Below are 12357 nucleotides of genomic sequence, written 5' to 3'. Positions count from 1 at the left end.
ACATCTAGAAACAATGTACTTACTTCATTGATCCTTCTCTTATTTAAAATAGTTTTGAAATATGTCTTCAGAACTGTTTTAATAACCTGAAGATAAACAAGTGAAAATATCAGATCTGATTTTCAGCCCAAAATGGAACTGGTCATCTGATTACTCGCTCATCTATACCATCTGCCAGGCAGGACCCAGAATGACTTTTGGCTATTTCTAAATATTTACTTAGCTACTTCATCCTTCTAAAGATTAAGATCTGTCAACAGGATAACAGCATATGTGGTAGACTTTAAATGTACAGTTGAAAGAAAAATGCTATGAACCTTTTGAGCAATGGCAGCATTGCTGGAAGACGTACACAGCCTCCCAGGGGGACAACTTGGAAGGCGCAGGCTCTCTCTCATTTGGATGCCTCAGCTCTGGTGCACTTGTTAAACTGAGTTATTATTTTTTTGGTCACTCTTGGGCATCTAATTGCTGATTTGGTCAGATGCAGAGAACCTGATCCCAGGCCTGGGGAATAAGACAAATCTCTCACTATAAAGAGAATAAGCTAGCATGACACGCTCTGGGGACTCTTACTGAGAATACTGGGGGAGTTCAGTTCAGCACCTGGATCTTAGCCCACCACACCTCAGCAGGCCCTCCCTCCTGTCCAGCCGCAGTTCTTAAGATATCCCCATTTGGTGACCACACCATGGGAACCCTAGAAGGGAGCCTGTATTCTCCCTAATTAGCCTATTTCAGAGCAAAATGCTACCTTCTTTTTCTCTCCCACAGCCAATAGCAATCTGACATCATGAGGGAAAGCAGCACTTGAGCCTGTCCTGCTCAGTGACCAAGCCAACAGCTCTCACTGGGGTTTTCTCTCCAAAGTAATTGTTCCTGGATCCTAGATACAGGTTCACTCCTGCAGAGTTTCCCAACTCGATGTAAATCAGTATCATCAAGACACACTGTCTGAATATCTACATAGCTAGGAGCTGTCACAGTCACCACTGGTATTACCTACCAAGAGCTGCCTATTTTCAGTATAAAAGGCACACAATGGTCATTATCAGTAACAAAGAAGGCACATTCCTAGGGAGGTTATATATGTAAAGGACTACAGAGAAATCTAACATTTTCCTTCCCTCTTTTTTTTTTTAAAGCTACAGACTCTATAGAGCCAAACTGGGAGAGAAATGCCATTCTAATTTTGGAAACAGAGGGAGTTTCTATAGAGGTTCCAGAAACTAGTATTTTCAAGGTTAAGTCAAAAAGCTGTCATACAAATGCAGGAAACAAAGGGGAAAAAACAGACATTGTATAAAGGAATATAATGTTACATATGACCACACATGAAAGCACTTTACATTTTTTGTTTTAAAACCAAGTCAAATTCTCAATTTGGATGTGTACTAAAATGATTCGTTCTATGAAGTCCTGAACTTGATAAAATTTCCAGTCTGAACAAAGTAGCTTTTTGTAAATCTCATTTCTACACTAGAGCTAGCTACAGAGATGGTGGCTACAAAGGGACAGATTATATTCGAATTTCAACATACACAAGATCTCAATAAGGTATTGTTCACATGGAATGAGGAAGTGCTTGGAGTTCAATAAAACAGGTGAAAACCCTTTTTATAATTTGTAAAGAGAAGGCACAGATTCCAGAAAAATCATTTAAATCACATCTCTCTAAATCAGTAACAAGAACAACAACAACAAAAAGAATTCTCTAAGCTCTCAAAGTCAGGGCTTGAACCTTTAAGGCTACTTAAAACTAAAGATTCTCAAATTCTAAAATTCTATGAAATCTCTGAGGGATTATTTCAGTTACCGGAAATAATCTGGTAACTGTGAGGGAAGTCAGTTAGCAGACTAATCCCTTACATAGCAGTTCCATAGAAAGCAGCTATGAAACACTAAAGGGCACTTTGCTTTAAGTGGACAGAAAACTGAGGACAAAAGGCCAAAATAGCTTTTGATGCAAACCTAAAGTGCTGGAGCTGTCCCATAAGGAGACAAGGTGAGTGAAAGAGGCATTCTAACAAAGCCTGAGGATAAAATCAGGTTTATATGACACAGTGATTAATAGTTTTATGGATTAATAAGAGCCTCCATTTTATGTAGGTACTGCTCTCCTTTACAGATTGCTCTTTCGAGGACTGTCTGCTTCATTCTTTAATATCTGTAATTAGTAGTTTTAATGAAGACTCCTCGTTCTTGTCAGAAAGGAGACTGAGTTGGAAAAGTAATTACACATAAGAGAAGACTAATGATTCTGGCCCAGAGGCAAAATCCAAGCTATCAGATGCCCTCATGGCAACCCAAGAGCAAACCATTGGCCTTGACATTTAAAATGAGAATACACTTCTCTCTAAATACAAGGAATTCCAAGGAAGACATACAAATGGCCAACAGGTACAAGAAAAGGTGCTCCACATCTCTAATCATCAGGAAAATGCAAATGAAAACCCACAATGAGGTATCACCTCACACCTGTTACATAGCTATCATCAAGAAGACAAGAGAGAACAGTGTTGGTGAGGATGTGGATAAATGAAAACACTGTGTGCAGTAGGTGGGAATGTAAATTGCTACAACCCCCATGGAAAACAGTATGTGATTCCTCAAAAAATTAAAACTACAACTACCATATGATCCAGCAATCGTACTTCTAAGTCTACATCCAAAGGAATTGAAATCAGAATCTAACAGAGATATCTGCACTCCAATATTCATTGCATCATTATTCACAATAGCCAAGATATGTAAACAACTCGTGTCCATCAATGATGAATGGATAAAGAAGATGTGCACACACACCCACCCAGGCGCACGTGCGCGCGCGCGCGCGCGCGCACACACACACACACACACACACACACACACACACACACACACCCCAAGGAATATTATTCAGCCATGAAAAAGATGGAATCCTTCCATTTGTGACAACACGGATGAACCTTGAGGGCATTATGCTAAGTGAAAAAAAGAGAAAGACAAATACTGTATGACAGCACTTATATGTGGAATCTAAAAAACCCAAACTCAGGGTTACCAGGGGCTGGAGGGTGGGGAAACGGGGAGATATTTGTCAAAGGGTATAAACTTCCAGTTACAAGATTAACAAAGTCTGGGGATCTAATGTACAGCATGGTGATTATAGCTAATAATACTGTATTACATACTTGAACGTTGCTAATAGATCCTGAATGTTCTCACCACAGAAAAGAAATGGTAATTATGCATCAGGATGCATATGTTAGCTAACACTATGGTGGTAATCATTTTGCAATATGTAATGATCAAATCAATGCACTATACACCCTAAACTTATACAACGTTATGTGTCAATTATATCTCAGTAAACCTGGAAAAAAAATTTAATAGACAGTGAATTGAGAGGAATGAGAAGTTAGTGAACAGTAAGAAAGTAGAAATACATACCAAGCAATTTAGTATGACAATAATTTAAAATACTTTTCTGAATAAAAAGTTGTATATACACAGCCAGCCCATCTAGCAAAGACTCTTGTTGGGCCTATCAAACCGGATTAGCTACAAAAAGTACACTAACTGGAAACATAAATCATAAAAAACTTACTAAAATGGCACAAAGAGTTTCAAAGGTATAAACATGTTGAAGAACACTAGAAAGCCATGGCACGAAGTAGAGAGAAGCAGAAGAAAATAATTTGAACTTTTTGTCTTACACATGGAGATTCTTTGCCCTCTGACCAAAAAAGCATTACTAGATATGACCAAGAAGGCAGAGGAGGGGGGGCACTCTGATACACTGGTTCACAATGAGAATTCCAGGCTTCTCCAGTTGCCTGGAGCATAGTAATATGATTTTCCAGCACATTAGGGAAGCAAAAGTAGAACCAGAAAGTCTGTGTACTGGCTGGATTTTGTTAATGTCACTTAAAATGGAGGCAAAAATCCTAGCAAGATACCAAATAGAGTGCAGCAGATGGTAAACAAATATTATGAAGCAATCTTCACAAAATCTGCAGTGTATCACAAATATACAAAATGGCAGAGTTTGGGAAAAGACAATCATAACAGGCCATATGTTGTTAGCGATTTTATTTCAAGCAACGTGCAATCCAGAAGAGAAACCAAGAGGAGGAACATAAAGGTCCAAGAGCGGAGACACAGCCTCAGGTAAGGGGCAGTCAGAATGGCAAGCAGAGTGCCTACTGAGTAAACAGCACAAAGACATCAGACTCTGGGGAGCGCTCAGCCAAACGGCACCCAGTGCAGCGGCAGGGCTCAAGTGGGCTTTCTAGAAAAACAATTTAGCTTCTACCAAGGGCAACAGAAAGTTAAGGCAATACTGTACTTTATATGTCATTTGTCATATTACTTCAGTGCCAGGTAAGAAGAGTCAATTAGAACTACAGCAAAGGCATTTTTCTAAGGCAAGAGGAAAGAAATGAAAACATAACTGTAGAGGTTAAAAAGGCATCAATAGGAAATTACCAGAAAAGCTGTCAAGTTTAGAACCCTTCTCAGGTGTGGAATCTAAGATCTGGTCAGGACCAGAGGCCATAGTTTCTAAGGCTAAATCTTCATATCCATGAATTTTAATTTAGCTCCATACCTCCCACCTCCTGACTCCTTCTTTACTTCTTTGCTTCCCTTTTCTTTCCAAAAAATATTCAAGTGCCCACTATGTAGCAGGCAATGTTCTGGACACTGGGGTAATAACAGTGGAAAAAGGAAAACCCCTGCCCTCATGGAGTTTACACTCTACTTGAGAGACTGAAGGGTATGAGGGAGTGAATCATACAGACATCTGGGGAAAGAATGTTCCAGGCAGAGGGAACAGCTCATGCTAAGGCCCTGTGGCAGAAGAATACCTGGCATGCTTGAGAGACTGAAAGAAAGCCAGAGTAGCTGCAACAGATTGAGAATAAGATGGGGGAGAGAGACGAGTTCAGAGAAGTAATGGTGGGGCAGAGTTGGGGGAAGATGAGGAAGGGCAGGGCCTTGTAGGGCATGTTAAAGACTTGGCTATCACTCCTGAGTGACAAGGAAACCACTGGAGGGTCTTGACTGTAGTGATCTCACTTAACTTCTAAAAGGATCTCTTTGGCTGCTGTGTGGAGAATAGGCTATATGGAGGCAAAGCAGAAACAAGGAGACGAGTTAGAGGACCACTGTCCTAGTCTAGGTAAGAGACGATGGTGACCTAAACCAAATTGAGGTTTTGAGCAGTCATCACATGCTGGATATATTTGCTTGTCCTTATTACTTCATTCCTTCAACCATCCATGCATTCCAGAAACACAAACTGAGAGTCTACTATGTGCCAGGTACTATGCTGGGTTTCTAGCAATTCAAAAATGAGCAGCATTATCTACTGCCCTCAAGGAACTAGCCTGGTGCCTGGGTAAAGGACTTAAACTTCTTAATTCTCATGTAAAACAGCCAGACTACTAACACCTACTACTACTAACAATAACTAATAAGACTACAAATACCTACTAGTACTACTAATAACTACTCTCATAAGACTAAAAAAGATTAGGACTTTTTGCATCGATGATATTTCAAAACAAAATTTCAATAAATTAAAGCTCTCTTCAAATCGTCTCAAATTCTAAGGATACACAATTAACTCTTACATGTTAATTTTTAGACTCAGTGTACATCTATTGCGAATTACAATTTTTCATTAACCTACCCAGTTTTTCTTATAAGCAACCAGTTATCTTTTACATATGTTATACTGTAAGAAAATAAAACTTCATTTTTCCCAGAATTTTTCCAGAAATTCATAAAACAACTGAAAAGAAATCTATTCAATGAAAAGTGAGTATAAAATGGTCATGGTTAAAGAAAAACAAATAAAATAAAGATTTATCCTATAGTCGAATTTTCTGAACCAAAACTCAGACACATGGTTTGACCAGTATGAAGATACTTACGAGGGCTACAGATCAGAATATGGGATGTCAGAGTATCATGGAAAAGTAGGGCCATATGGTATTTATAGGTATAAGTCAGTGGTTGTCTACATAGACTTAAAACATATCTTTCGGGTTTCCCTGGTGGCGCAGTGGTTGAGAGTCCGCCTGCCAATGCAGGGGGCATGGGTTCGTGCCCCGGTCCGGGAAGATCCCACATGCCGCGGAGCGGCTGGACCCGTGAGCCATGGCCGCTGAGCCTAAGCGTCCGGATCCAGAGCGGGAGAGGCCACAACAGTGAGAGGCCCGCGTACCGCAAAATAAAAAAAAAATTTAAAAAAACATATGTTTCACATCAACAGTAGATTTTACTGTCCAGCAACACCAGCCCAACAGTAATTTTTTTTTTTTTTTTTTTTTGCGGTACGCGGGCCTCTCACTGCTGTGGCCTCTCCCGTTGCAGAGCACAGGCTCCGGACGTGCAGGCTCAGCGGCCATGGCTCACGGGCCCAGCCGCTCCACGGCATGTGGGATCTTCCCGGACCAGGATACGAACCCGTGTCCCCTGCATCAACAGGCGGACTCTCAACCACTGCGCCACCAGGGAAGCCCCAGCCCAACAGTAATTTTACAGCAGTAACTTGTCTAGAGAAAATCCAGGGAGAGGAACACATGTAACAGATATGCACAGGACACTCATTAGTGGGCACAGTTGATTTCCATCACCTCATGTGTTGGTGTACTCATTAATCTGTTAACGAAATTGTGAAAATCAGCAGGGATCTTTGGGCCTATATGAATGTCAAGCTCCTACAGCATACGTAGGGCCCACACATGCAAACATTCAAGATTTTTCATGGTTATGGAATTTAGCTTCATCTCAGAAGCGTTCTCACATCTGGGAAAAGACAAATTATTCAATAACCAGTATGGAATCAACTGTCTATCTGCTTGAAAAATAAAGCTGGATCACCACCTGACTCCTCCTTTCACCAAAATAAACTGAAAGATGGTACCAAAAAAAAAAAAAAAATCTTCTGTCTGCAATAAAAACACATGCTGTTTTATAAAAAAAAAAAAAAAATCCACACAAAAACACATACAAGCGTACATATTTATAAATGTGTGTGTGGATTTAACCCCATTAATGTAGGAAGAAAAAAGAATTTGAATTAATGTTTTTTCAACATCCTGGAATGTGGAGCTTTCTAAGCATGGCATAAATCTAGAAGTCACAAAATATGACAAATCGGTTCTTGTAAAAACTTTAAACTTCTCCATGGAAAAAAAGAGAAAAAACGACCTACACAAGCTTAAAGGAAAGCAATAAACTAAACAAAAATATTTATAACATCTAAGACAAAGGTGAATTTTCTTAATATTGGAAAGCTCTTAAATCAATCAGAAAAAGACAAATAACCTAATAGAAAAATGGGCAAAGGTGATAAATAGTTCACAGAAATTAAATACAAATGACCAAAATATAAATGATAAGATGCTCAAGCTCATTTATAATTGGAGAAATGCAAAATAAAAATAAAACAATACTACAATAATCTTTTTCACATATCAAATTGACATCAACTAAAAAGTTTATTGGACTCAAGAGCTGGCGAGGGTAGAGAGAAATGGGCATTCTCAAAACCTGGTGGTGGGAGTGCAAACTGGCTCTACCTTCTAAAGAACAACATGGAAATACCTATCAAAATGTAAAATATGGGTAGTCTTTGTTTCAGTAGTTCCAAATCCTAGGAATTTATCCTACAAATACATTTCTACAATGTGGAAAGCCATAAGAGACAATGCTGTTGACTGCAGCACTTTTTCTAATACTACTGAAAAACTGGTAACATCTTAAATTTAAAACTGGTCCATCAACAGGTTAAATTAAGTCATACCCATAAAATTAAGTATAATGTAATTATCTAAAAGAAAGAAGTTGACTTGTACACACTGATGTTAGAAAGACGCCCAACACATACTACTAACTGGGGACAGGGGAAACCAGTTGCAATCCAGTATATATTATGTATGAGAAAATTTCTGGAAGGATACAGAAGAAGCTGTTAACTAGGGAATTGGGGAGATGGGGACTTTTACTTGTTGCTTTATTTCGATACTGCTTGCATTTTTTTTAAAGATCATCTATACCTTCTTAACTAAAGAAAAAAATCGGACACTATTTATTGAAAGGTAGTACTTTCATCTGTGCTCTTACTGTAAGGGAGAAAGGACCTAAAAGTGGTAAAAAAAAAAAAAAAAAAAAAAAACAAGGTTTAGGACCATCAGTCCAAGAGGTAAGTTTGGCGCAAATGGGACTCCCTCCCCTCACTCACTCCTAAATCCCCTTGGAAACACCATCCCCTGGGATAGAAATCAGAAAGAATATAACCACTATACACCCTCTGCCCCCCTTGGGCGTAGGGCCCAGTCAAGTGTGGGAATTTGAATTTGGAGCCTGAATTGTCCACCACCAACCAATTACATCCCACGCCTGCGCAACTGCAAAAATAATCCCAAAAAAGCAAATTACTTACTAAGCTTTAGGTTACATGCATTTTACAATTCTCTTTCGAATACGGACATATATAACATTCCATCTTATTCAACAAGGGTATTCCTACACGGCACAGTGTACACTCGTCCCTCAGTATCCACAGGGTATTGGTTCCAGGATCACTCCCCCCACCCATAGGATACCAAAATCTGTGGATGATCCAGTCTCTTATATAAAATGGAATTGTACAGTTTGCCCTCTGTATCCACAGGTTCCGCATCCACGGATCGGGCTGGTGTGGAATCCAAGGATACAAAGGGCCAACTGTACTAAGAAGAAAGCAAGAGTGAAATAAAACATGGTTTCTGTCACCAAGTCATTCAAAATCTGGCACACAACCAACCGGAAGGGAGGCCCAATAGGTTATGTGCTCTAGTAAAGTGCCCAGAGAGATTAACCACACCTGTGGGGATCGGAGACTTCACCAAAGAGACGGCATTTCTTAGAACTGAATTATCAGTAAGAGAACCTAACCTTTCCCCTCTTTTCCACTTACTCAACTCTTTTTCTCTATGTAAAACAGGTAAACCTGACACTGTCCTTTCTCTCGTGGCTTAATTCATATCACTAAATACAACACCTCTTTTGTATAAGTTAGTGTTGGGTATACTTTGCAGTATTAAATAAATTACTATAAATATCTTAAAGTTTTATTTATTCAGGAGTTGTTCCATCATACCATAAACAACTGAAAGAGCTCAAAAATTTCAACCAATTAGCTTATAAACTACATCTTTCCAACTATTTCTTATACACAGATTTCATTTATTAGTGAAGATCCTTGGTACAGAAAATAAGGTCGCCCCAGAACAATCACGAAAAAAGCCAGCCTAGGATTTTAAGTCTATAATGGAAAGTACACAATAATCTAAGCACAAAAAAACAAAGAATTATTATTATTTTGTCTCTGTGTATTTTTGTTCTTATTCTTTTCACCTAAAACTGATCCAGATGCAGATGGGTATACGCTTCTGCCCTTGTTGGGGGAAAAGAAGGAAAGTGATCTCTAAGAAGTTAAACCTAGAAATTTAAACATTTTTTCTGTAATATTTTACAAAATGAGATCATACCATACATATTTCGTTTATTCAACAGTATATCATGAATATACTTCCATGTCAATGCTTAAAATTCTCATTCTTTTTAGCCACTGCTTAATGCTTCAGACTATGGATAAATAATTTATTAATCCATTACTCTAGGCATTTACCTTACCTCTCAATTTTTTGCTATTAAAAATAATTCCATGTCTGGCTTCCCTGGTGGTGCAGTGGTTGAGAGTCCGCCTGCCGATGCAGGGGACACGGGTTCGTGCCCCAGTCCGGGAAGATCCCACATGCCGCGGAGCGGCTAGGCTCGTGAGCCATGGCCACTGAGCCTGCGTGTCTGGAGCCTGTGCTCCGCAATGGGAGAGGCCACAACAGTGTACCGCAAAAATAAAAAAAATAATAATAATAATTCCAGGGACTTCCCTAATGGTCCAGTGGTAAAGAATCTGCCTTCCAATGCAGGGGACGTGGGTTCGATCCCTAGTCGGTGAACTAAGATCTCACATGCCACAGGGCAACTAATCCACAACTTTACTGAGCCCACCCTCCTCAACTAAAGAGCCTGCGTGCCGCAAACTACAGAACCCACGTGCTCTGAAGCCCAGGCACCACAACTAGAGAAAACCCGCATGCCACAATGAAGAGCCCACATGCTGCAACAAAAGATCCCGCATGCCACAGTGAAGATCCTGCGTGCCTCAACTAAGACCCCACGCCGTCAAAAATAAATAAATAAATAATAACTCCAGGGGGTTCCCTGGTGGCCTAGTGCTTAGGATTCGGCGCTTTCACTGCCATGGCCCAGGTTCAATCCCTGGTCAGGGAACTGCGATCCCACAAGCTGTGCGGTGCAGCCAAAATTTAAAAAAAAAAAAAACATTCCACAAGGAACACTCTGTTTGAAGGGCATTCAACACATGTGTAGGTATTTCTGTTGGACAGCTTCCTAAAAGTGGATCTGCTGAGTCAAAGGTTTTGAACATTTTATATTTTGGTAAGTATTGCCAAATTGTCCCCCAAGAGAACATAAATAAAAGAGAGGACAATTGTACTCTCTGTAGTTAACCATCTGCTTAAAAAACAAGAACAAAAAGGAAAAAAATCATGTGGAGAAACTGTACATTTTTCTACGTGCAAAAGCAGACCACATCTTGGAGAAAATATGGGACCACAGTTATAGATCCTTACTTTATTCTTAACACCAGAGCCCCTGTGCTGACTAAACTCTCATCTTAACATTACTCAGCCCATGACCTCCCTCTGGCTTATGTCAAAACCACTTTTCTATTACACCCTGCCCCCACCCCAGTCCCCAAGCCAATTGTTTTGGGGGGGTGGGAAGGACTCAAGACCTGAAGTGTTGCTGCCATCATCTAACAGCCATGACAAGCCCCAATAAAACAGAATTACTCCATGCAACGTTCACTTAAATGTTCTACTCTGTTGCTGTTTTAAAGCAGCAAAGGATTAAAATCTTTTAATCAATAATCACTGGCCTACAGGTAGTTTACACGTTTCATTTTGTCCCACATTATTATTACAGTGAGGAGCAAGAGCAGATAAAGGTCATGTTGGTAATTAAAGCTATATTACAGAAATATGCACACCCAAGATATGATTAAATAAGAAAATATTCCTCGGTTCAGTATCATCATTAAACTTGCATTAATTTATAAATATTTAAATGTACCATATGATGATCACAAATAATCTGTTTTTGTCAGTTTCTAAAGTAACGCAACCCATAAACCCTTTGAAAAATTACTGCAGAAAAAACAGTCAAGAAAGTATACAAGCCAGACTTACATTCAAATGCTGTGGTTGTTGCTTCAGGCAGAACCTGGCCTATCACATCCTAAACAAAGAAAGAATAAAGGAACACAATCAGCCATCTTCTTTATTGCTAACATGCGGCAAATCCTAGAGGAAACAGGAGAACCTGGAAAAGATTTTTGAAATGCTGGCATAAACTATAAAAACATTAGCTCATAATCACACTTAGTCCAGCAATCTAAGTCCAGAGTTTAAATCTCTATTCTGGAGCTTAAATCTCTATACTGGGGGTGGGGACCATTTAAAAAATCCTTTCCACTCTGTACTAATAACATAATTTTTTACTCTCGATTCAACAGCATAGACAATTACACTGTTGTGCATTTATTAAAAAAAAATAGGTTTCTTCCATGGGAGGCTATAGAAGGAATGTACTGTTAGTAGAAAAAGAGGTTTGGGGAGTCAAGACTGGCCTGGGTTTGAATCTCATCTCTGCACTAAACAAGCTGTGTGACTAGCAACAAATTACTCAACCTCTCTGAGCCTCAATTTGATTATCCTCCAATATGGGTCTAATAATGCTACAGAGGTAATGTAAAAAGTATTAAATAATGTAATAAACATGAACTAGCCTAACACACTGTAGACCTTCAACAAATGCAGCTCTGGATATGTGACTACCAACACCTTTCCTTGCACTCATACTGGGAAGAGTTCAAAAAACAAGTTTCCATGATGATGATGTAAATCTACAATACTACAATACATTTAACACAAACAATTCTTATCAACCTTTACTCTTGAGCAACTAAAAAACATATTTAATGACACCGAAATAAAGTTAATCTAGCCTACAAAAGAAAAAGTGTATATAACCTGATATCAATGCTTAAATGAATCTATAAAGTTGAAAACACTTAAAAAATAGTCTACAGAGACAGCTTATTTAAAGAGGTACAGAACACCTTCGAGAAATTGTTAGTTCTGGGAAAAGTGACCCTCCATTATCTCCACTCCAACCCAAATGGTCTGCAAACCTCATTGTTCTCAGGGAGCTCTGCCACAACGTCCCTTCTGG

The 12357-nt window shown here is 39.2% G+C and overlaps 1 protein-coding gene across 3 annotated transcripts in view; it reads right to left on the bottom strand.

Moving 5' to 3' along the window:
- Positions 1-12357, bottom strand: part of MAP2K5 (mitogen-activated protein kinase kinase 5) — a 264811-nt gene that overhangs the window by 246638 nt on the left and 5816 nt on the right. For all 3 annotated transcript variants that reach the window (XM_082649583.1, XM_082649584.1, XM_082649582.1), the window contains exon 2: positions 11313-11361. In XM_082649583.1, the coding sequence (XP_082505709.1) occupies positions 11313-11361 (49 nt within the window). The remainder of the gene's footprint in view (positions 1-11312; positions 11362-12357) is intronic.

Source organism: Grampus griseus (assembly GCF_964374135.1).
Source record: "Grampus griseus genome assembly, chromosome: 2".
NCBI classification, from domain to species: Eukaryota; Metazoa; Chordata; class Mammalia; order Artiodactyla; family Delphinidae; genus Grampus; species Grampus griseus.
This window is presented reverse-complemented; position numbering and strand designations above follow the sequence as displayed.